General features: G+C 39.2%; 1 protein-coding gene across 12 annotated transcripts in view; it reads right to left on the reverse strand.

Moving 5' to 3' along the window:
• LOC126336925 (transmembrane protein KIAA1109 homolog) overlaps positions 1-27,004 on the reverse strand; it is a 468,521-nt gene that overhangs the window by 298,121 nt on the left and 143,396 nt on the right. For 8 of the 12 annotated variants that reach the window (XM_050001080.1, XM_050001093.1, XM_050001089.1 and 5 more), the window contains exons 24-28: positions 25,613-25,804; positions 14,307-14,454; positions 13,330-13,526; positions 12,502-12,736; positions 2,339-2,574 (exon numbers count right to left, since the gene is read on the reverse strand). In XM_050001080.1, coding sequence (XP_049857037.1) covers positions 2,339-2,574; positions 12,502-12,736; positions 13,330-13,526; positions 14,307-14,454; positions 25,613-25,804 — 1,008 coding nt within the window. The remainder of the gene's footprint in view (positions 1-2,338; positions 2,575-12,501; positions 12,737-13,329; positions 13,527-14,306; positions 14,455-25,612; positions 25,805-27,004) is intronic. The other 4 variants (XM_050001082.1, XM_050001090.1, XM_050001087.1 and 1 more) reach the window with 1 other exon arrangement.

A 27,004-nucleotide genomic window follows, 5' to 3' on the forward strand; every position in this document is an offset into this window, starting at 1 on the left:
CATCAATTAAATTCAATATTTCTTCTGTTACCGAAGGATTTCTAGCAGCCCTCATCTTTTTACCTACTTTATCCTCTGCTGCCTTCACGACTTCATCCCTCAGAGCTACCCATTCTTCTTCTACTGTGTTTCTTTCCCCCATTCCTGTCAATCGTTCCCTTATGCTCTCCTTGAAACTCTGTACAACCTCTGGTTCTTTCAGCTTATCCGGATCCCATGTCCTTAAATTCCCACCTTTTTGCAGTTTCTTCAGTTTTAACCTACAGGTCATAACCAATAGATTGTGGTCAGAGTCCACAGCTGCCCCTGGAAATGTCGTACAATTTAAAACCTGATTCCTAAATCTCTGTCTTACCATTATATAATCTATCTGATACCTTTTAGTATCTCCAGGATTCTTCCATGTATACAACCTTCTTTTATGATTCTTGAACCAAGAGTTAGCTATGATTAAGTTATGCTCTGTGCAAAATTCTACCAGACGGATTCCTCTTTCATTTCTTACCCCCAATCCATAATCACCTACTATGTTTCCTTCTCTCTCTTTTCCTACTGACAAATTCCAGTCACCCATGACTATTAAATTTTTGTCTCCCTTTACTATCTGAATAATTTCTTTTATCTCATCATACATTTCATCAATTTCTTCATCATCTGCAGAGCTAGTTGGCATATAAACTTGTACTACTGTAGTAGGCATGGGCTTTGTGTCTATCTTGGCCACAATAATGCGTTCACTATGCTGTTTGTAGTAGCTTACACACTCCTATTTTTTATTCATTATTAAACCTGCTCCTGCATTACCCCTATTTGATTTTGTATTTATAACCCTGTATTCATCTGACCAAAAGTCTTGTTCCTCCTGCCACCGAACTTCACTAATTCCCACTATATGTAACCATTTCCCTTTTTAAATTTTCTAACCTACCTGCCCGATTACGGGATCTGACATTCCACGCTCCGATCCGTAGAACGCCAGTTTTCTTTCTCCTGGTAACGACGTCCTCCTGAGTAGTCCCCGCCCGGAGATTCGAATGGGGGACTATTTTACCTCCGGAATATTTTACCCAAGAGGACACCATCATCATTTAATCATACAGTAAAGCTGCATGTCCTCGGGCAAAATTACGGCTGTAGTTTCCCCTTGCTTTCAGCCGTTCGCAGTACCAGCACAGCAAGGCCGTTTTGGTTAATATTGCAAGGCCAGATCAGTCAATCATCCAGACTGTTGCCCCTTCAACTACTGAAAAGGCTGCTGCCCCTCTTCAGGAACCACATGTTTGTCTGGCCTCTCAACAGATACCCCTCCGTTGTGGTTGCACCTACGGTACGGCCATCTGTATCGCTGAGGCACGCAAGCCTCCCCACCAACGGCAAGGTCCATGGTTCATGGGGGGTTAAGTTGACTTAAGCAGCCAATTTCACTCTCAAAGAGTTTTGGAAACATCATTTCAACATCATTGCTGCATCAAGATCATTTAAAAGGCTTGGGAATTGGTTACCAAAAGAACTCTCACTTCTGTTCGGAAGAAGCTTTGGCCAGAGTGTGTTGCTGAATGTGACTCTGAGGCATTTGAGTCAGTACTTGTGGAGCTAGTAGTCAACAAGGTTATACCTTTGGACAAGAGCATGGGACTAGAAGTGGATAACAATGATATCGATGAGCTTATGGAAGATCACAGCCAAGAAATGACCATCAAAGAGCTTATTGAATTGCAGTGTGTTTCACAGCAGGAAGTCATGGAGAGGACTTCTCCAAAGGAGGTGGTGGTGGTGGTGGTGGTGGTGGTGGTGGTGGTGGTGGTGGTGGTGGAGGAGGAGGAGGAGGAGGTGGTGGTGGAGCAGGAGGTGGTAGTGGTGGTGGTGGTGGTAACAGCAAAGCTGCAATCTTATGGTACAACAAGAGAAATGCTGAAAGCATGGGAATCTGTTACATTATACATAATCCCAATAAAAAAAGTGGCTATGTGCACTACGAATTTATTTGATGATAACACTGTGTCGCATTTTCGCCAATTGTTGAAGCGTTGGCATAAACAAATGACTATAGGTTAGTTCCTAGTAAAAACGAATTAGTTATGTATTATGAATAATAAAATAACAATACTATACATATAATTTTCTTTGAATAAGTGGCATGAATAAGATAAAACTTTTAGTACTTTTTCTTCATGGATCACATTATCGTAACTTACATTAATTTATGTAGGATAAATTGTTTCAATTATGAGTGTTTCGCACTATATGAGTAAGATTCTCGAACAAATTATGCTTGCTCTGCAAGGTTCCACTGTATTACAAAGTCAACATAGTTTGGATTACATGAGGTCTTTCTTACGTTGTGGCACTACTGCTACTATCACGCCGAGGCAGGTTGACGGAATGTCTCAGAGAAGATGTGCGACTGGCTGTGGCACCAGTTTCTTCATCAGCAGAGTAAAATGCTTCAGAATGATTCTCACTGCTCATTGAAACAGTACGCTGGACTTCTTTGCACAGTATTTCTTCAGCTGCATCAGCAGTTAATGACTGGCGTGATTCTGATGAAACATTTGGTACTGCTGCATCGTGCTGCTGCAGACAAACAAAGAATGTTACAATTTTTCAGTATACGTTACATAAACAATTTACAAATACGTTGTATTTTCACTCATTACAGTTATACTGTGTATATTTACGAGATGAAGTTGGATGGGGTAGAGGGTAGAAGATGGGGAGAGGGAGGGGGAGACGCACGGCATCAAGGATGGAGATGGGTGCAGCACAAGACTAGTGGACAGTTAGGCCAGAAGGACAGTGAAACAGAAATATGTGTCGAAAGAAGAATCCCGCAGACATAATAAAGAAAAGCTGGTACAGAGATAGATCAGAGATAGATCCAGATGGCACAGACTGTGAAGCTCCCATTACAGCGAAACATATTATGTTCAGCAACACATTTTTCCACTGTTAGCCACTTTCTGGCAGTGGCCATTCACTCAGATAGCCAGTAGATTTGTGGCAGTACCCACCTAATAAGCTGTGCAGAAACGTATATGGCACGGATCTTATGGCACATGGTTATGCCTCTGATAGGGTAGGATACTGCTGTGACAAGATTAGAATAGATATGGTGGGTTGGTGCCTAGGGCAGGTTTTGCAACTGGGTCTTCTACAGGCCAAGGGGTTGTGAGTAGGTGTGGCATAAGGATGGATCAGGATATTTCATAGATTGGATGAGTGTTGGAATACAACTCTAGGAAATGTAAGGTGGATTCAAGTTAGGATATTTCTCATTTCTGGGCACAATGAAAGATAATTGAAGCTCTGGTAGAGGTTGTGGTTCAGTTGTTCCCTTATGGGGTGATATTGTATAATAAGGGTGAAGAGTTTTGTCACTATAACTGGTTTTGTAGGAGTGGGAGAGGATTAGGGTCATGCTCCCTCACCTGACCCCACCCCTCCCTCCCTTCCCCTTCCCCTTCCCCATCCCCATCCCCTCCTGTCCCAACTCAACCCAACCTAACCCAACCCAACCCAACCCAATCCACACCTCCACTATGATAATACTTCTCATTGCTGCACCAAGAAGAGCCTCAGCAGTGCCACATTTACAACCCATTCCCTTGCTACCTCTCCCTTCCAGCACTCAGCCATTTTTGCCTCCACCCCTTCCTCTCCCAGTTCTCCCCTTTCCCATCAGAAACAGAGTGCAAAAATATTAATCAACTCATAATTCTTAAAATTATGTCAACCTGTATCATTTGGTGAAAACTCCAAGGCATTTAACAACCAACACCTATAGCGCTTCTGTGTCACCTAAGTATTCTGCTATTACACAAAAAATGTAATCAGTATCATTCTGTTAATATGTTCATTTGTTGCTCTATGTTTGGATTATTTATTTATTTATTTTACTTTAAAAATGCGAACACAAAATTTTTAAACATTCTACAATAATTTATTTAATGTACAGGACATCCCAGGAGGAATGGTCAATACTCAGGGATATAAAAGGAGCACTTATCTGAAGCAAAAAACTTCATGTGGGCATACGTTCTATTCCAAATGGTTTCTGAGATAGAACACATTTAATGTACATTTGTCTTGGGCCTAGTGGTGCACTAGCCCTGATCACTGGATTGATTGTGGTAGAGCAATTAACTAGTTACCATGATTGCCAGACCTTATGTCACTAGATTTTTGTGTATGGGTTTGGATGAAGTCTTATGTGCACAAACAAAAGTTGAATATGGGCGATGAACTGCTTGGTCACATCATGGACACTACTGCCCTCATTAGGGATCATGCAGAGGCACTCAGAGAAGCAACACAATATGTTCTCCCAAGAGAGCACAAATGGATTGAAGTTGAGAGTGGAATATTCAATAATTTATTGTGAACTGTACAACAGCTGTAATGCGACATGTACAATAATACTTAGAGGGGAATGTGTTGAAAATTTGTATTTTTCAAGTGACAATTTGTACATTGCAATGGTTACCAACCACTATGCATGTGTAAACCTGACAATGCACTGAATAATACAGAAAATAAAAAAATGTATATTAAATATGTTCTACCTTGGAAACCATTCGGAACACGGCATATCTCCATATGAAGTTTTTGTTTCAAATGACCATTCATGTCATACCCCTGAATATTGACCATTTCTCGTGGGACCCCATATAAATTTATTCTCATCTACAAAGCAATCTTCAGATAACAACCATGTTCATTGAAGAACATTTTAGAGGAAAATTAAAATTTAAATGGAAATAACACAAAAATGCAGCTGAAATTCACATTTCATGACTGCACTAGAATGAACGCAATCTTTTATACTAACTCTAAATTAATGACCAAGGAAACATATATCTGTGAGAGAATTTAGATTATGTGCATGACAAATTGTAGAACTTAACCGTGTGGACACTTTAACATGGTAGTTTAAGGAGGGTGATGTTTTGAATTATGGTTAGCTATTAAACTGGTAGAGGTCAGGTCTGTACTACCTTGTTTTAAACACTGCCACTTTAGCAAGCAATAGTGGTAGTCATTGCTGAATGCTCTGTATACTCCACTTTGCCTTGCATTGAGTGTTACCTACTGTTTTTTTTTATTATTTTGAAAAGAGACATGAGGCTACACTAGGTTCATTGTGGGGTTCAAATACAATTCCCACAACCTAAAAAAATGATTGGCAATTGTTATCACCATGTGTCAGTTCTGCTTTCACAGAATGATAAATTATGGTTGCAGGCTGACAGCTCTGTGAGAGGGAGGTGGGATTTCTCTCTCTGTGCCACTCCTCGGTCAACAATCATCAAAGATGTTGTTTGTTTACACTCATAGCTGGATCCCACATTAAAGTATCCACACTACATTAGAAGAACTGTACTTTTCTGTTTACAAACACTTGCATTTACATTGTCATTAGAGTTAAGAAAAAAAATTGTTCATAATATAATACTAGTTGACAACAATACAATGAAAAGGATAGTTGCTACTCACCATGTAGTGGAGTTGCAGGCAGGCACAACAAAAAGATTGTCGGAAAGCTAGATTTTGGGCAACGAGGCCTTTGTCAAAAATAGACAGCACACACACACACACACACACACACACACACACACACACAGTCCGGCAGCTGGAGCCATCCCTACACAACCTCTGCTCCCAACTCCTTGCCGCAGGGCTCATATCCCTGTAATAGACCTGAATGCAAGACCTGTCCTATACACCCCCCACCACCACCTACTCCAGTCCAATCATAAACATCACCCATCTAATCAAAGGCAAGGCTACCTGTGAAACCAGTCATATGGTCTACACTTACACTGCAACCACTGTGCTGCATTCTATGTAGGCATGACAACCAACAAGCTGTCTCTCCGCATCAATTGCCACCAAAAAACTGTGGCCAAGAAACAACTGGACCATCCTGTTGCTGAGCATGCCGCCCAACATGGTGTCCTTCATCTCAATGACTGCTTCGCAGCCTGTGCCATCTGTATCCTTCCCAATAACATCAGCTTTTCTAAATTGCATTGATGGGAACTCTCCCTGTAACATGTCTTATATTCTCGTAACCCTTCTGGCCTCAAACTTTTTTAGTTATTGTCCTTACCCACCTAGAGCCTTCCCTGTTCCCATTCCAGCAACACACTATTCCACCAACACACCCACAGCCTTTTTACTTCTCCCCTTTTCCACCACCCCCACCCACCCTGTCTCCTCCGTCCTCCATCTAACCTCCCAAATGCACAAAAACTTTCAAATGTATAAGGGTCGCTCAACCAGGTCCTGTCCTCTCTGAGAGCAGCTTGCCAAATACAAACGGTAGAGTGTGTGAGAGTCACTCTCTGAAAGCAGCACCTTGAAAGATGTCGAAATATAAGTCGCCAAAGAAACTGTGGAACTGATAGGAATTTATGAAGCTAACGAAAGCTTTTGGAATATAAATTGTACTGAATATCATGAGACAAAAAAGAAATACAATGTTTTGATGGAAACTGAAAGCTATTTTTTATGTTCAGGAGAAGAGGTTCAGAGGACCCATCAAAATTTAAGAAATCTGATAAGTTTAATGCTGACAGAATCTGAATAGAAGACATGCATTTAACTTTTTTATCATCATCAATTTGTACAAAAATAAATACCTGCTATTGGTACTGTTAATGTCTTGTAAGAATATTGGCTTTGATTTCTACAATCAGTCCAGAAATAAAATATTGATAGCAAGCTGTAATGTTTTAAGGTATCTTAAAGACCTCAATAAAATGAAACAGAAGTGAGGCAGACAAGAATTACAAAAGCAACTGGCTTTACTTTGATACAATGAAGTTTGTTAGTCTATGGCTGGCTTCCTGTGATCCAACACAAAGCATTGTGGTACATCTGGTTACTCTCTGCAAAATATACCATCAGATAACAAGATAGCTCCACTGTCAGGAAACTTCACTCTTAGTAAAAATAAAGTAACATCATCAAGGTGTTTTTAATTTATTGTTTATTTGTTTTACTTTTTTCCAGAGAAGTATTTGTTTTGCTGCATTACATCTCATGGTTTCTTCCTCATCTATATTCTTCTTCATTTTCATAGCACCTTCCTGAAGGAATAGGGTCCATTTCTTTAATCAATGCATGCCATTTATTATGACTTAAAACTTCCTGAGAATTTAGGTTTCTTGATCTGAGATTTCCATTTATAGTGACCAGGAACAATAATTTAGGTATTCCACACTGTCACTGGCCTTCTACAGTGAGATGATGGGCTGAGCTGGTGACTGAAGTAATGCAAGGGTACATAATTTTTGCATAGTTATAGTCGGGATCTGTCCCATAACTTATCAGTACCTTCATAGCCATATATAAAGAAGTAATCATGTAGTTTATTAATATTCTGTTGGGTATGTTTCAAATAACACAGACATCGGCATTTTTGCATATGACATTACATGTTAGCACCAATATTTGTCTGTGTTGTACTGTTGTTTGTTTGAGGTATTTCTTTGGGCAGTGTGCACTGGTTGGACTTTGCCTGCAGGCACCTTCACATAAAGTATGTCATGGAGCTTCCAACACCGCATGGCCCACTGAAGGAGCACCTCAGAGTAGGTTATGTCAAGAACTGCCAAGGAAGAATGTATATTCTACAATGTATAGATCAATTGAGAATCTGTTTCAGAGTAGTTCGGGTATCCACACTGACAATGAACTAGACATGTTGACACAATAAATGTTCATAGCTGTTTAAATCAGCTGCAAGTTACTCAAGTACAAGAAAGTATAATTAACAATTGATGCAGTAAATGAAGCAGGCAAAAAGGAATACAAACGTCTCAAAAATGAGATCGATAGGAAGTGCAAAATGGCTAAGCGGGGATGGCTAGGGAGCAAATGTAAGAATGTAGAGGCTTATCTCACTAGGGGTAAGATAGATACTGCCTACAGGAAAATTAAAGACACCTTTGGAGAAAAGAGAACCACTTGCAAGAGTATCAAGAGCTCAGATGGAAACCCAGTTCTAAGCAAAGAAGGGAAAACAGAAAGGTGGAAGGAGTATATAGAAGGTCTATACAAGGGTGATGTACTTGAGGACAATATTATGGAAATGGAAGAGGATGTAGATGAAGATGAAATGGGAGATACGATACTGCGTGAAGAGTTTAACAGAGCACTGAAAGACCAGAGTCGAAACAAGGCCCCAGGAGTAGACAACATTCCATTAGAACTACTGATGGCCTTGGGAGAGCCAGTCATGACAAAACTCTACCATCTGGTGAGCAAAATGTATGAGACAGGCGAAATACCCTCAGACTTCAAGAAGAATATAATAATTCCAATCCCAAAGAAAACAGGTGCTGACAGATGTGAAAATTACCGAACTATCAGTTTAATAAGTCAAAATACTAACGTGAATTCTTTACATGCAAATGGAAAAACTAATAGAAGATGGCCTCGGGGAAGATCAGTTTGGATTCTGTAGGAATATTGGAACACGTGAGGCAATACTGACCCTACGAATTACCTTAGAAGCTAGATTAAGGAAAGGCAAACCTACGTTTCTAGCATTTGTAGGCTTAGAGAAAGCTTTTGACAATGTTGACTGGAATACTCTCTTTCAGATTCTGAAGGTGGCAGGGGTAAAATACAGGGAGCGAAAGGCTATTTACAATTTGTACAGAAACCAGATGGCAGTTAAAAGATTCGAGGGACATGAAAGGGAAGCAGTGGTTGGGAAGGGAGTGAGATAGGGTTGTAGCCTCTACCCAATGTTATTCAATCTGTATATTGAGCAAGCAGTGAAGGAAACAAAAGAAAAATTCGGAGTAGGTATTAAAATCCATATAGAAGAAATAAAAACTTTGAGGTTCGCCGATGACATTGTAATTCTGTCAGATTGGTTGGTTGTTTTGGGGAAGGAGACCAGACAGCGAGGTCATCGGTCTCATCAGATTAGGGAAGGATGGGGAAGAAAATCGACCGTGCCCTTTGAAAGGAACCATCCCGGCATTTACCTGGAGCGATTTAGGGAAATCACGGAAAACCTAAATCAGGATGGCCGGACGCGGGATTGAACCATTGTCCTCCCAAATGCGAGTCCAGTGGATTTTGTCACAGACAGCAAAGGACTTAGAAGAGCAGTTGAACGGAATGGATAGTGTGTTGAAAGGAGGATATAAGTTGAACATCAACAAAAGCAAAACGAGGATAATGGAATGTAGTCGAATTAAGTCGGGTGATGCTGAGGGAATTAGAATAGGAAATGAGACACTTAAAGTAGTAAAGGAGTTTTGCTATTTGGGGAGCAAAATAACTGATGATGGTCGAAGTAGAGAGGATATAAAATGTATACTGACAATGGCAAGGAAAGCGTTTCTGAAGAAGAGAAATTTGTTAACATCGAGTATAGATTTAAGTGTCACGAAGTCGTTTCTGAAAGTATTTGTATGGAGTGTAGCCACGTATGAAAATGAAACATGGACGATAAATACTTTGGACAAGAAGAGAATAGAAGCTTTCGAAATGTGGTGCTACAGAAGAATGCTGAAGATTTGATGGGTAGATCATATAACTAATGAGGAGGTATTAAAGAGGATTGGGGAGAGGAGAAGTTTGTGGCACAACTTGACCAGAAGAAGGGATCGGTTGGTAGGACATGTTCTGATGCATCAAGGGATCACTAATTTAGTATTGGAGGGCAGTGTGGACGGTAAAAAGCATAGGGGGAGACCAAGAGGTGAATACACTAAACAGATACAGAAGGATGTACGTTGCAGTAGGTACTGGGTAATGAAGAAGAAGCTTGCACAGGATAGAGTAGCATGGAGAGCTCTGTCAAACCAGTCTCAGGACTGAAGACCACAACAACAACAACAACATGTTAAAGTTAAATATGCTACAAGACTGATTTTATAATTTAGCCAGCCAGAATTCTCCCACTGGCCGATTTTTCTCCGTCAACTGGTACACAGCAAAAATTGCATCTATCATTAGTGAGGAAGAAAAGAGCCAGACTGGACGGTAGTTTTGTGTTCAGCAGAGTCACCATTGCACTTAAAAACATGCACTATTATACCAGATGACCAATTGGTGGCTATAAGGCCAGAATAAATGACAGAGTTAAAGAATTCTGTGAGTCAGGTGATCGCTTTGTCGTTAAGCTCCTCAATTTTTCATAGGTCTGCAGGAAGTCATCTGGTCCTGGATCCTTTTCATTTCTCATGTTATGAATGGCAGCTTTGACATTATCTGCTGTGGTACAGAGAGTTGACCCAATTATGACACTGCCTTTTGGCATTGGTGGGTGAGGTAATTTAATAAGGATATTTCAGTTAAATACTGTCACCACTGTCCCAGAATCGTATTGGTTTCATGAGCCACAGACCATTCTTATCTTTTACACATGTGTAGTGTTGTATATTCTGACCTACCCTAGACTGTGCTCAGGCCAGTGAGTAGAAGATTTTTTCCCTTTCTTTAATTGTTAGTTGGTTCTTTAAATGCTGTAGGTAGTTTTCTTTGTCCTCTGCAACTGTTTGTTTTGCAGCCTGTTTGGTGGCATTGTAATGCTGAAGGTTTTCATCATTATAGGAAGCTTTAATTGAAAGCTGATTTTTTTGCATGTTTTTTTCTATTACTTTGTCCACAACCACATCTGTTTATCAATTCTGTGAGAACCTGGCTGTGTTACAACAAGCTCAGTTTGAGCCACACTAGATAAGAAATTGTCAAACAGTGACCAAGTGTGGTCAATACGAGCAGAATAAATGGGAGGGAAGACAGTCTTTTCATTGATGACCATTTTAAGTCCTTGTAGCTTCCATCACTTGGTTTTGGCATGGCCTTTCACATGGAGGTTAGTACCTAGCAGTTTACGTGAAGGCGCTAGGCATTCACATGGCACGATCTTAGTGCCTGTGACTATTGCAAAATCACATCTGCGGAGCAATATATAGTCATTCTGGGTATTGTGCCTGCCAGCAACGTAAACGATCGTGTGATGTACGTTTCTTGAAGAACGTATTGGTACTACCTAGGTCATTTGTTTCCACGAATTCTAGGATTCAGTGCCTATCTTCATTCCTCACACCATAGCCAAAATTTCCATGGCACTAATACCCCTCACTGGTACTGCAATATTCCCATGAAGATTCCCACACAGTATAAATACACCTTTCTCACTACATGTCACAACAGCATTTTCAAACTCATTCCAGAATGTGTCTTAGCTGTTTCACTGCATCCTGTCTGCAGAATACACTTGGAAAAAATATGAATTCAATGGTCTGGGGTGTCAATGAGCACTGACATGACATGAATAGAATATCACTGTGCAATTGGTATGTGGTTGTGGAATTTTTCATTCACTACAATAGCAACAACTTCGCTATTATTTCTTCCATGACAGATCAACTTACACACTTCCCCAGAGCTTCTGTATTTCCATCCATTCCAGTGTATCTTTTGCAGGCAGGCTTTAACTGACATGATGAGATTTTAGGTTTCTGTCAGTTTCCAACTACAGATTGTCAAAGCCCTAGCGTTCCAAGAAGCAATATGTAATTATTTATTTTGGACTTGCTTCATTAGCCAAACTGATTCTTGGTTTGGTATCCCTCGGCCTCTTCTCCCACTGGGTGGGTGAGACCAACACGGGTCACCTGCAGGAGACACCCTAGCATTTCAGATAATCTGACTTGTGCCACTTACCCAAGAGTTGCAACAATGACTGACCAATCAGACTCCCACCAGGGCCTACCATAATGCATATTATACAGTCCTACTTTTATACAAGCCTACCATAATGCATTTTATACCTTCTGCCAGGTTTAAATTAGGCTGCCTCTAACATGGGGTCAGACACCTTCTGTAGCTCCTCCTCTGGAGTACATACAATATAGATTTGCTCTTCTGCCACTAATACTGCACCAAAGTTGACCTTCTCCATCAAAGGTACCATTGAAGGCTTCATAAAATTATGTATTTTACAAATGATGAGTTTGGAGAAATACCTCTTCTTATAACCAGATAAATACTGAATGTCAAATTATGGCTCATTACCACCATTCAGTCACCTCTTCAGGTCTCATCATGTTGTGGGATATAAAGTTTCTACAAGATGTACTGCCTAACTTCTTTTATGTGAGAGGTAGGGAGAAGAATGGAATAGTGATAGGAAGCAAATTTTATTCAAACAAAACTGTGCTAGCTACTTCATAACACAGTAATAAATGAAAGAACTGTCGGGAGGGGGGGGGGGGGGGCCTCATGTTTCCAATAAAAGTATTCGTTTCTATAAAGATAAATTAAATAATGCCAATTTTACTCTTTTTAATACAAAATGGTTCAACCTAAGGACAGCACACAACACCAAGTCATCACGAGGCAGAGAAAATCCCTGACCCCACCGGGAATCCTTTTAATACAGTATGGTAAATTTCAAGCACAGTGAAACATATACAAAAAAATATGGTGAATTGAAAACAGCATTTGATACAGGTGCAGTAGCTTTACCTCTGAAGTGGACTGTTGGGTTTCTTCATCTGTTGTGAAATAGTCAACAGCCAACCGGGAATCAGAAACACTACTCTTTGGAGGTGCCTCTGCCTCAGGGACACTTAGGATTGACTTGCTACTTTCTGGATGGTGTAGCTTTGAGTCACTGTCCAATTTAGGAGGCAACAGCAGTGTAGGGCTGTTGTCCACAAGTCGGGAGTATGGGACTGCCTGATGACAGCTAGCACTAGCCCTGCACAGTTGATCAAAATTTAGAACGTTGTACACAAGAACACAATAAATAATTATTTTTATACACTGACACTAGTTCCATTATGTGTAGTTATCTCTGGAAACATAAACACAAAATAGTCAGCAGAACAACTGACAATCATTTTAAATGTATCTTTAACAAAGTCATAAGAGAGTATTAGTATCACTTTAGTTTGAAAGTAAATATCTATTTAGTAACTGATGAAAGATTTTGAAGGAGAGACACACAAACAAAAACTGGGCATACAGACAAACAACTGGACTTAGGAACTTTTAAAACAAATGTATTCCTCATGCTACAGGAATAGACATGTAAGAAAAAAATGAAAAGACGTGCACATGCTGGATGAATGAAAACGTTTCCCCGAATTCATAATTGTGAGAAAAAAAAAAAAAAAGCCAGAAGAAGTGCTGGACTAACAGCAAATATTCATATCCGCAGTAGTAATAATGTGCTAAATAAGCATGTATAATTTGGTATTTTCAGTTCCTCTCTTTTAACTTCTATTTTACTCAATACTCTAGAAGGTACACACATTTTACAAATATCAAAAGCTGATAACACATTTCTACCTATTAGGCCCACTTGAGGTGTATGAGAAGCGACGACCGAGTCCACGTTTGTCACTGTATGTACTAACAGGGCTGGGTGATGCAGTGCTCAACCTCGAACTACTGTTAGCACCCACAGAACTGTCCTTTGCTTCAGAACACAAACGTTCAGCAACCAGATTAGGACTTTCACTGCTGCGCTCCATTGCTGCCACAACCTTTGTAATAAAACACATACACAAAAAAAAATGTTTCACACAAAAAATATATATTTGAAAAAAAAATTACAAGCTGAACATACATGCTTCCCAGAAAAGTATGCTAACAGGATATCAAGTAATACAAATGGAGTCTAAAAAAGAAGACTCACTCTAGCACAATAACCTAGATATTGAAATCATCAGAGAAGCTATGAATGAAGACAAGTATCAGATTGATAAGAGCAACACTGTGAAACATTACTCATAAAAAATGATATTTCTCACTGAATGAGGGCAGCAACAAAGTTAAATTACAGAGACCAACTGTACTATGACCCATTTCTAGAGGAGTAGTTCACAGTTATCATCAAAATTGGATGGTATGGTAATTTAAAATGTCATTAGGAAAGTTGGACACAAAATAAACTGAATAACAATGATGAGAAGCCCCTTCTACACCAACATTCACAGTCACAACTTCCCTTCTCAAGCAGTCCACCCTCCTTATCCAGTATTAACTTAGTTCAATTATGATAATATTTTCTGGTTTCATTCTCAATTTCACATCATCCTCCAGGATACGAAGTTTTTTTCTCTTTCTAGTAAACATCTTTACTGAAACCATTATTGTTTCTTCTGTTACCTGACGAATATACAATGTATATCAATCTGACAACTTGAGCTTTACTTTAAAAACTTCGCATCTGCATCCACAGAAAGATGTTAAATGTGCAGAAAATAAAATACAACATATCACAGCTAATATTTCAGTAAAGACTTCCAGCATATTACACACACCTTCAATGGTCCTGGTTTAATTTCCCATCCATTTGCTGGCTCCTGCAATGAAACATCTTGGGATCCATATGGTGGTGTATGGAACACCAACTGACCTTCATGCAATATGCTCTGTCCAAATCCTGGATCGTGTCCTGGCTCATTAATCCTACAACAGGAGCAATGAGAATACATTTGGAAGTGTGTTCAGTTTTCATCTCTAAAATTTAAAACGCAGGCAAAAAAAGGAAGAAAGCAAAAATTATATAACAAGTGCTGGATATTACAGTAAGGCAAAGTCTGGGAGAATTATGGAGGTTTGGAGTCAACGTCAGATAGGGGAAAGGGAACAAGAACAAAATGAAAAGAAAAATGAGCAAATGGGGGAAAAGGGGAAAGGAGGGTGGTGGGAAAAGAGGGGGGTGGTGAAAAGGTGACAACTCTATGAGAGGGAAGGCAAGACATTGGTTGTTATTCTGGTCTAGGATCTTGCAGTGTCACTGGAAGTGCTGGAGAGACAGATCCAACCTGTAAAGTTCAAGTAACTTCTGCACGTAGAAGCAAAAGCTGCTGTTTTATATAGTACAACTTCTCAAGAACATTTCTGTTCTGTTACATATCATTTCCTGTAACTTTTTTGAGATTACTCTGTCATGGTTTGTTAGCTTAAAAGCACGACAATGGATAATTTCCACACAGACTGCTGAACAATAACTGCACAACAGATACAAATGGTGTTATTCCATCTCTAGGAGTCTAAAAAAAATGCTCATGACAGGATTTCCATATGTCATTGTGCCAACACCTATGTCATCTGTACAAGTGTGATCTTTTGAATATGTAATTGGAAGTATAGTTTATGCAAGTATGGATGGAGATAATATCTATGAAAAGTAGGACGTATAATATTGGGGGGGGGGGGGGGGGGGGGGTGGAATACATGTTGTGATAAATATTTCTCCTTCCATGACAATTTTGGGGCTCTACTTCGATCAATATGAACAACTGCTGATTCAGCTTCTGACCCTACAGCAATGTTTACATTTAACTTCCTTGACCACGGTTTTCCCAGAACATTGTAGATGTTATAACAGATTCAACTGGACTCTTTTGGAACCCTGCCAAAAGTGAACTGTGTTATTAGCTTAAACAAGTTGGATAAAATATTGCTAAAATTGAGCAAAATACAGGTATAGCCTCTGCAATACTTAAAGCCAATCGTGATGAAAGTTAGTTTTTAAAACATTTTCAGATGACAGAAAAAGTTGGAAATGCTTGAGAGAATTTTCTGAGTTTACTTTTCAACAACAAGCTGTGAACACAAATCTACATCTACATCTACATGACTACTCTGCAATTCACATTTAAGTGCTTGGCAGAGGGTTCATCGAACCACAATCATACTATCTCTCTACTATTCCACTCCTGAACAGCGAGCGGGAAAAACGAACACCTAAACCTTTCTGTTCGAGCTCTGATTTCTCTTATTTTGATGATCATTCCTACCTATGTAGGTTGGGCTCAACAAAATATTTTCGCATTCGGAAGAGAAAGTTGGTGACTGAAATTTCGTAAAAAGGTCTCGCCGCGACGAAAAACGTCTATGCTGTAATGACTTCCATCCCAACTCGTGTATCATATCTGCCACACTCTCTCCCCTATAACGCGATAATACAAAACGAGCTGCCCTTTATTGCACCCTTTCGATGTCCTCCGTCAATCCCACCTGGTAAGGATCCCACACCGCGCAGCAATATTCTAACAGAGGACGAACGAGTGTAGTGTAAGCTGTCTCTTTAGTGGACTTGTTGCATCTTCTAAGTGTCCTGCCAATGAAACGCAACCTTTGGCTCGCCTTCCCGACAATATTATCTATGTGGTCCTTCCAACTGAAGTTGTTTGTAATTTTAACATCCAGGTTGAATTGACAGCCTTGAGAATTGTACTATTTATCGAGTAATCGAATTCCAACGGATTTCTTTTGGAACTCATGTGGATCATCTCGCACTTTTCGTTATTTAGCGTCAACTGCCACCTGACACACCATACAGCAATCTTTTCTAAATCGCTTTGCAGCTGATACTGGTCTTCGGATGACCTTACTAGACAGTAAATTACAGCATCATCTGCGAACAGTCTAAGATAACTGCTCAGATTGTCACCCAGGTCATTTATATAGATCAGGAACAGTAGAGGTCCCAGGACGCTTCCCTGGGGAACACCTGATATCACTTCAGTTTTACTCGATGATTTGCCGTCTATTACTACGAACTGCGACCTTCCTGACAGGAAATCACGAATCCAGTCGCACAACTGAGACGATACCCCATAGCTCCGCAGCTTGATTAGAAGTCGCTTGTGAGGAACGCTGTCAAAAGCTTTCCGGAAATCTAGAAATACGGAATCAACTTGAGATCCCCTGTCGATAGCGGCCATTACTTCGTGCGAATAAAGAGCTAGCTGCGTTGCACAAGAGCGATGTTTTCTGAAGCCATGCTGATTACGTGTCAATAGATCGTTCCCTTCGAGGTGATTCATAATGTTTGAATACAGTATATGCTCCAAAACCCTACTGCAAACCGACGTCAATGATATAGGTCTGTAGTTAAATGGATTACTCCTACTACCCTTCTTGAACACTGGTGCGACCTGCGCAATTTTCCAATCTGTAGGTACAGATCTATCGGTGAGCGAGCGGTTGTATATGAGTGCTAAGTAGGGAGCTATAGTATCAGCGTAATCTGAAAGGAACCTAATCGGTATACAATCTGGACCTGAAGACTTGCCCGTATCAAGCGATTTGAGTTGCTTCGCAACCCCTAAGGTATCTACTTCTAAGAAACTCATGCTAGCAGATGTTCGTGTTTCAAATTCTGGAATATTCCATTCGTCTTCCCTGGTGAAGGAATTTCGGAAAACTGCGTTCAATAACTCCGCTTTAGCGGCACAGCCGTCGATAACAGTACCATCGGCACTGCGCAGCGAAGGTATTGACTGCGTCTTGCCGCTTGTGTACTTTACATACGACCAGAATTTCTTCGGATTTTCTACCAAATTTCGAGACAATGTTTCGTTGTGGAACCTATTAAAGGCATCTCGCATCGAAGTACGTGCCAAATTTCGCGCGTCTGTAAATTTTAGCCCATCTTCGGGATTTCGCATTCTTCTGAACTTCGCATGCTTTTTCCGTTGCCTCTGCAACAGCGTTCGGGCCTTTTTTGTGTACCACGGAGGATCCGTTCCATCTCTTACCAATTTATGAGGTATGAATCTCTCAATTGCTGTTGCTACTATATCTTTGAATTTGAGCCACATCTCGTCTACATTCGCATAGTCAGTTCGGAAGGAATGGAAGTTGTCTTTTAGGAAGGCTTCTAGTGGCACTTTATCCGCTTTTTTAAATAAAATTATTTTGCGTTTGTTTCTGATGGATTTGGAAGAAATGGTATTGAGCCTAGCTACAATGACCTTGTGATCACTAATCTCTGTATCAGTCATGATGCTCTCTATCAGCTCTGGATTGTTTGTGGCCAAGAGATCAAGTGTGTTTTCGCAACCATTTACAATTCGTGGGGGTTCGTGGACTAACTGCTCAAAATAATTTTCGGAGAATGCATTTAGGACAATCTCGGAAGACGTTTTCTGCCTACCACCGGTTTTGAACAAGTATTTTTGCCAACATACCGAGGGTAGGTTGAAGTCCCCACCAACCATAACCGTATGAGTGGGGTATTTATTTGTTACGAGACTCAAACTTTCTCTGAACTGTTCCGCAACTGTATCATCGGAGTCTGGGGGTTGGTAGAAGGAGCCAATTATTAACTTAATTCGGCTGTTAAGTATAACCTCCACCCACACCAATTCGCACGGAGTATCTACTTTGACTTCACTACAAGATAAACCACTACTGACAGACACAAACACTCCACCACCAATTCTGCCTAATCTATCTTTCCTGAACACCGTCTGAGACTTCGTAAAAATTTCTGCAGAACTTATTTCAGGCTTAAGCCAGCTTTCTGTACCTATAACGATATCAGCTTCTGTGCTTTCTATTAGCGCTTGAAGCTCAAGGACTTTTCCAGCGCAACTACAACAATTTACAACTATAATTCCGACTGTTCCTTGATGCAAGCACGTCCTGTAATTGCCAAGCACCCTTTGACATTGCAGCCCATCCCGCACTTTCCCGAGGCCTTCTAACCTAAAAAACCGCCCAGTCCACGCCACACAGCCTCCGCTACCCGTGTAGCCGCCAGCTGAGTGTAGTGAACTCCTGACCTATTCAGCGGAACCCGAAACCCCACCACCCTATGGCGCAAGTCAAGGAATCTGCAGCCAATACGGTCGCAAAACCGTCTGAGCCTCTGATTCAGACCCTCCACCCGGCTCTCATTTATTGAGCCGTTTTAAAAAAAAGCGATGGAAGCAATCTGTACTACATTGTGTATAGTGTGTGGAATGATAAATTAAATGACTGCTCCAATTTGTTGTTACTTATCCATCATACAAAAATTTGCATTGAAAATTAATGACAACGCAGAATGTGATGATGAATATGATGATGACAAGAATATGAAGCAGAGTAGGCAACACCAAAGGATAGTGATAAATATTGGGTTTGCTGAAGAGAAAAAGGAAAATATATTCAGAAACGGATGACAAAAGTAAAGTGATGTTGAGGGCACTCTGAAGCTATCTATTGGCAAATAGGGATGCCCATTTAAACAGAAGAATCCGAAATTTGTTAAAACAGACAGTAAAGAGATCAGAGGTAGGTAGTTTTCGTTCAGCGTCGCAGTTTGCACACTGCTGCATGGCCGCTGGCTTTGCACTACTCTGACGCTCCAAAGGAGGAGTGAGTTGGACATGGTGCCTATGTGAGACAGCTAGGCCAATGTGTGGGACCGTCACAGTTGTGGTGACATCCAGATGTGAAGTCATGACTGCCACTATAGCTTGGGCAAACCATAAAACTTACAGTAGAGTACAATGCGCCAACTTTGAGAGAAGAGCAAGATATTTCTGCTGATATATAGACTGACAGTGCAAATGATGTCTTTGTTTGTTACTGAGCCAAGAAATCTGTAACTGTAATGGACTTTATACATTATCTCTATAACAATTGTAATAATTTAATCATAGAAGAGATCAACCAGCAATATGAAAGTGCTCATCAAGATGCAGTGAGTGAGCTACTTACAAGTTTGTTTATGTACTTAACTAACCAAGGGCAGGTAGTTGATCAGATGTTTAATTAAAGGTAGAAAATTTATTACACAAGACAGCTACATGAATAGCATTGCAGCATGTGATGGGTAACATAAGCAAGCGTCATAAACAATGTTAAATTTTAAGTTTTCTTTGTTTTATTACTAATCTTAATTGAATAATGAGGTTTCATAGTTTTGTCGGTAATTCATATTCCATTAAAGGTGTGTTGGACTTGGATAGCAGCAATGGAAAGAGCAGATCGTTTCCTGCAAAACTGAGGTAACATTTATTGTATACTGTAAATATTCGCAGCACACTTAACAAAAACTGAATATTGTTAGCCATCTGAAATGTGCGGTCATACTAATTAAGACTGTAAGCAAACAACATCTCTAGTTTTAACATAGCATGCATGTACCAAAAGTTGTAGTTTAGACTGGTGATATAACTTACTGCTGAATGACGTAAAAATTTAAGTTAAAAGGAACAGTCAAGATCACAATAATATTTGTCTATTAACTGGTTTCGGCTTATATACAAGCCATCTTCAGAATTTTTGGCCCCCTATGGCTGATGCTCGCGGCTCGTCGACTGTTCATTTTAACATAATTAAAGTATCCAGTCACTGCCCTCCATCTACTATGCTGTCAAAATTTATGGACGTAAAAATTCACAGTAGGTCTGAAATTAGGGAGGCCACACTTATAAAAGAGAGCCACCATTTTTGTTTTGGGAAGTTGGACCAGCACACAGTAGAGGCCTGATCTGTGCCTCTCTGTCAGGCAGTTTTGGCTGTATGATTTTATGGACTTAGAAGATTTTGCAACAGCAGCCACAAGAATTTACAGTAAATTTTGCGGTGGTTCAGTTTGATCTCTGAATATTTTGCAGGAGTTGACACTAAGAATAACTCTGTTGATCATGCAGTTGAACTTGTTATTTTCACAGGTAGGGCTAATTTTGGTCTTGAAGGCTATTCACCATGGGCTCTACATATTTTCACAGGTGCCGAGACTTAGAATTACTTCACTGAGTATTGCGTAATTGGACAGAAAAATCTACTCACCAGACAGTGGCAGGAGAAAACACATACAGTATTAACATCTGCATGCTTTTGGAGCCACAGGCTCCTTCTTCTGGCAGAAAGACTAAAGGAGAAGGAAGATGGGTGAAGACCCTTCAATCCTTCTGCCAGGAGGACCCCTGGCTCTGTAAGTTTGCAGATTTCAAGACCTTCATGTGTGTTTTCTCGTCATGCCATTTGGTGATTAGCTTTTTTATCTGTCCAATTACATTACATTTCCTAATTTTTTTATATTCACAGAGTGTCAGATAGACTTGTGTTTCTCATGAATAGTGCTGTTCTGAACATAGCACTTTATTGGACTATGAAAACTTGCACTTGCACTTTTGAGTGTAAGTAGGTTTATTTAAAATTATGGTGACTTTTTAAATCACTATAAGGGAACTTCAGTCATTTTATATCTGAATAGCTACAGCAAGTAGGTTTTCACCACTCTGCTCTTTAAGTTGTGCAAGAATTGAATGAACAGTGAATGGTTTTTAACTTATAATTTGTTGTTGGGGTGCATTACTTACATGCAGCACCTAGAATCCAACTTGACAAACATTTTACATTCTGATTTTGTGGATCAGAAATTAATTTAAATTTTTTATTATTAAAAATTCATGAGTTATGACCACTAAGCCCTATGGCTATGAGACAAGCCAAGCATCAGAACATTATTATACTACCAATGCAAACTTCACAGAGTAACTGTTTTTGAAGGGTTACAGACATTTGCAAAAGACTGCTGTTGCCATGAAAAAGAATGCTAAAAAGCTTCAGGGCAAGAAACATCTTACATTGTGGGTTTTGTTGAAAATAATCTTTCCAAGAAGAATTTTAAGTACCGATGCTGCAGAGATTCACAATCTGTTATCTGCATGAAAGAAGAAACAGCAAAAGTCTCTTCAAGAACATTTTCTCATAAAAAGAAAGAGATTTCCAGATGTGGTGACACTGAATGAATCACATTCATTACGTAACAGATGGGGCAGAAGGGAATTCATGCACAATATGTAATGGTTCGCCCGCTTTATTTCTCCATCTGTAGTCCTCAGTGTCAACATACTGGCTGCTAAACTGGCTGAAGAATGGGTTGTGGAAGTACAACTTCTGTCTACTGTAAATGATGTAGCCGACAGATGCACAGTTGTGTTTCACAGTCTTTTACTTTCACTCCCCCCCCCCCCCCCCCTCCATATACAGATTTAATATGGCCAGTGCACTATTGTTTAACTTCCCATAAGACTCATTAATAGTCAGCAGGCCAAAAAAAACAACCACATACTGCTACAATGGGTTACTGTTGAACATCTATGAACAGTAGAAACCTAACCATGAAGTTCATTGTTCTTGAAGAATAGAAAGGTACATATGGAGCGTACACTGTCATTGTTTTACCACATGTCCTATTGGTGTAACACTTATTACACTGTTAAATTGATGCATTGTTGCCATTCTGACCAACACAGGTTCCTCGTCTGAAACTTGGAAATGGACTGACTGTCTCAGGAGCAAACATTGGGCACTTATAGATCCTCATAATAATAGGTGCTGAAAATACACATTGTTCGATGTTTTCCAATATGTTTAATACAACAGTGAAATACAGTTTCCAAAAAGGTAACTCACTAAGGTAAGTAATGTAGGTAGCTATTTGTATGTGTTAGTGTGTATTTTTATGTATCTCTGTGTCTGTATTTTATGTTGACAGTTGTGTTAATGACTGATTACTGCAATTAAGAGGCATTTTACAATATGTTCAATAGAACAGTGAAATACAATTTCCAAAAAGGTAACTCAGTAAGGCAAGAAATGTATGTATCTATTTTTTTGCGTAATTGGGTATTTTTAAGTATCTATGTATCTGTACTTTATGTATTTGTGTGTTGACAATGACCTTACAATTTACACTGATTTGGGTGGCTAAATAAATATCTATTTAAACTGCAATAAATTATAAAGAAACACATGGAATCCAATAAAGAAACACATATTTTTACAGATCATATACAGGTCTTCGATAAAGTAAATACACAACATTCTACATCTGCGTTTATACTTTGCAAACCACCATGAGGTCTATGGCTGATGGTATGTCCCATTGTACCCATCATTAGGGTTTTTTGCTGTTCCACTCACATATGGAGCATGGGAAGAATAACTGCCTAAATGCCTCTGTGCATGCAGTAATTATTCTAATCTTATCCTCGTGATTCCTATGTGAGTGATACATAGGGGGTTGTAGTATACTCCTAGCTGTTTCTTGAAACTTTGCTAATAGACTTCCTCAGGATAGTTTGTCTAATTTGAGACTTCCAGTTCAGTTCCTTCAGTATTTCTATGATACCCTCCCATGGATTAAACAAACTTGTGACCATTTGTGCAGTTCTTCTCTGTATGTGTTCGATACCCCCTGTTAGTCCTATTTGGTAAGGGTCCCACACACTTGAGTAATATTCTAGGGTGGTTCGGACAAACGATTTGATAACAATCTCTTTTTTAGACTGATTGCACTTTCCCAATATTCTACCACAAACCGAAGTCTACCACCTGCTTTACCCACGACTGGACCTATGTGATCATTCCATTTAACATCCCTACAAAGTGTTACACTCAGGTATTTGTATGAGCTGGTCAATTCCAACAGTGACTAACTAGTTACGGTCACAGTAAACTACATTTTTTCAATTTGTGAAGCGCAAAATTTTATATTTCTGAACAGTTAGATCAAGTTGCCAGTCTCTGAACAATGCTGAAATCTTATCAAGAGCTGATTAAATATTTATGCATCTTTTTTTGGATAGTACTTCATTATAAATAACTACACCATCAGCAAAAAGCCTGATTTATGGGAGATGTTAAGAAGAAGAGACATGCCAATACATCTTATACAGCTAATTCAGAAGGTCTACCATAACACAAGAATGCGAATTACTGAGGATAATGAGAAAAGATCAGGGACTTTTAATATTAGTATTTTATTCATCTTCAGCAACTGTATTTGTATTTACTGAAATAATCAGCAACCAGGTGAAAAAAAGAAATTTTATTTCCTTAACTGGTTTCAGGCACCTAGTGCCCTTCTTCAGAATGATGTGATTCATAGCACCCATAAAAATAGTCTGTATACCTATTGGTGAATACAAAGATAGTAACGTATCTCCAAAAATTTTACTGAAACCCAAGCATTTGTTCTGAGTACAGAAAATTTGTCGATTAACACTAGAACCACAGCTGGGACCCTCATAACCTGTCCTTTAAATCTTTCGTTGGTCACTATTTTGTATCATTGCTTAGACTCCTGAATTTCTGTGACTGTGTCAAATACATTAACTAATGATCACATTTAATTTTACCATTTATGGTGAAACCTTAAAAAAGAGATATCCAGATTCACTTCTAACTGCAGCCCAGTCAGTTCTGATCCCAGTGCTGCTGCCGTTATGATGATCTCATATCTTCATTTCTATTGTTAGATTGTGTTTGCTCAATGCTCTCAAAATTCACTTACATGTCACTATCTGATGGTGTTGCAGTTCTCCAGCAGAAGAGTGGAGAGAGATCAGATTGCTACAGGTCTGAATGTGTGCATAAGTATTGCCCAGTCAGTGATTAGTTCCATGAAATATGGTGTTAGTAATGGATTCTAAATGTATAAACAGCATTTGCAACATACACATTTATTATGGCCACACTGTAAATTCCAAAATGAGATTTTGGCTCATGAACCTGAGGGTTAGCCAGTGGAGTTTTCGTCTCAAGAAGAATTTCCACACCCTGTAGTTTCAGATTCTTCATCAGAAGTTGATATTACACTACATGATGATTTACTGATACTGATGAAGTAATGTACATTAATATGTTTATTTTATGATTGTTCATCTAAGTGTTATATGGACACAGTTTTCAACTGTAACAATTACATTTGTATGTTGGTGCAACCTTATGTGAACAAGGGAAGAAATGTCACATGTGATTATTTTTTCGGCTCCTTGGCTGTCTGTGAAACCTTGAAAGCAAGTGCTACAGGTAATGTGAGCACCATAAATTGATCTCACAGAGAAATACCAGTCTGAGTAAAGAAGGCAAAAGATGAGTTAAATAGCACAGGGTTGCTGAAGAAGAATGGTATGACAGAGACTTTTTATAGGGAAAGAGAAGCAAGAATGTCCTGATTTTCAGCTCTATGCATCCTTATGTGAAAACTGAGGATGGTTTGAAAAAGAAGCCAGACACAGATACATTTTATAACTGCTCTAAATATGGAGTGGACATGCTTGACCAAATGGCTTGCAAATACTCAGTCAAAGCACCATGCAGACACTGGCCTGTTCACACAGTTTACAACATGCTGGTTTTGGCTGGGATAAATGTCTGGATATTGTACAATGCTGTAAACAAGCAGAAGTTGAAATGCAGGGACTTCATACTGCAGCTGGGGGAGGAGCTACACAGCAATCTGAAAGACTAGTACCTGTGTACTCCTGACAACATTCCTAAGAGACAAGAAAAGTGAACATATTGCCTTGTAAAGTCTTACTGTACTGGAAACAAATCATTTGTTAGCTATCAGGCATGTAAGACAACTGTCTGCAATAAATGCGCCTCTAAAGACTATTATTTGCGCTCACTATGTGATGCTAGCCAGAAAAGACACACAGCAAATGTGTCTAAGTATTCTTAATGATTATTGATAATCTGAGAGAAGATACTTTATTTTTGTTGATAATATAACAAAATATCCAGCATCTCAAAGAATAGATTTGTTAGTGGCCACTGACACAGTATAATAAAATGGAAAGGTACTTTGGTCATAAGTGATCCAGCCACAGTTCTAGGTATGACCAAATAACAGCAGTTCTAGTGTTAATTGTAACTTAACTGAGTTTTGTAGTGTAGGGTCAACATTTTACTTCCTGTCATGTAGAAAATGAAAGCACTAATGCGTAATATTTTTAAATTTTAAAAAGTTTATTCCACTTCATTCAACCATTTTAGTTGCACATTAAACTAAGTTCCTTGTGTTTGAGTGACTTTTACTGACCTGAAAGAAGCTACATTAATCCCATCCTGGAAATCTTGTTTGCTTGGTTTGAAGAACCTTGGTCCATTGCGATTGCTGCCAAAGAATGCACAACCACCAATGCATCCGCACTTTCCCATGGATCTTGTTGATGTATCACCAGACCACAAGAACCACAATCTCTTGGTAGATTCATCATGAACTCTCAAATACCTGAAAAAAGTGGCCATAATATAACTTGTGGATTTGAATAATATTAAAAAATCTCCAATTTACAAGGTAAAAATTACTGGATATCTGCAAACCGGTCAATGCTAATGCCACAACAGCAAAACCTAATGAAGAATATTACAGTGTAAATTGGTCAATATATGAGAATGTATAGCAGCAATGCAAAAGATAAAAACACTAGACTGACAGTAAATGGTGCAGATTTTTAAGTCGAATCCTGTAAGGTTAACACACTTTTTTCACTACACAGGACTTATGTTAATGTGCAATGTATAGTAACTCTATTAAATCAATATTTCATTGATTTCAATTTATCTGTGTATCAGGCTGAGAAATTTTCTCCTTGCCTTCATGCCTCCAAATAACATATCACTGTTGATGACTAAATCTCTTCTGGAATTAGAACACAACAACTCGGTAAACATTTTAAAAATATGGTAAATGCAAGACAAGATACTGCAGAACCAGATTCTGAAACCAGACATAATTATAAAAGGGTGTTTATACATGTTGGAACGAATTTGTTAAGGGGCAGCAGTGAGGAAGAAATGGCAAACAAAACAAGAAACATGATTCGTTCTGCAAGATATATGTATGCAGGATCTCGGCTGACACTTAGAGGAAGCATAAACAGAATGTCGGTGAGGGAAAAATATATTGCCAAAATAAACTGTGCTCTTAAAGAACAATGTGATCGTCTTGGGGCAATTTTTATGGACCCAAACAAATTCCTACGTGAAAACTAGCAAAGAATGGCTTGCATTTAAATAGACTGGGGTCTGTAACATTCAGCAGAATGTTTGCAGATGTCTGCAAAATCATTGGAAGCAAGGAAACTAATATGGCCTGAAGGGGGTGAAAAATCATACACTCTAGTTGGAAAAAAATAAAAAATTAAAAAAAAAAGCACCATACAAAAAAAAAGACGATACTAAAGAATTTGCCTCAGAATACAGTTCACAACATGTAAACCGACAAAAGAAAAATTACATAAAAGTACTTCATCAAAACATTCAATACCTTGGTAACAAAAAATTAGAAGCAGAAGTACTTCTGAGTGAAGTAAGACCAGACATATTGTGCATAAGTTAACATAGACTAACTGAAAGTAAAATACGTAATGTTGCAATAGAGGACTACAAACTAGCTAGTTACTTCTGCAGATCTAAATATAAGGGTGGT

The sequence above is a fragment of the Schistocerca gregaria genome, chromosome 2, assembly GCF_023897955.1.
Source record: "Schistocerca gregaria isolate iqSchGreg1 chromosome 2, iqSchGreg1.2, whole genome shotgun sequence".
Classification (NCBI taxonomy): domain Eukaryota; kingdom Metazoa; phylum Arthropoda; class Insecta; order Orthoptera; family Acrididae; genus Schistocerca; species Schistocerca gregaria.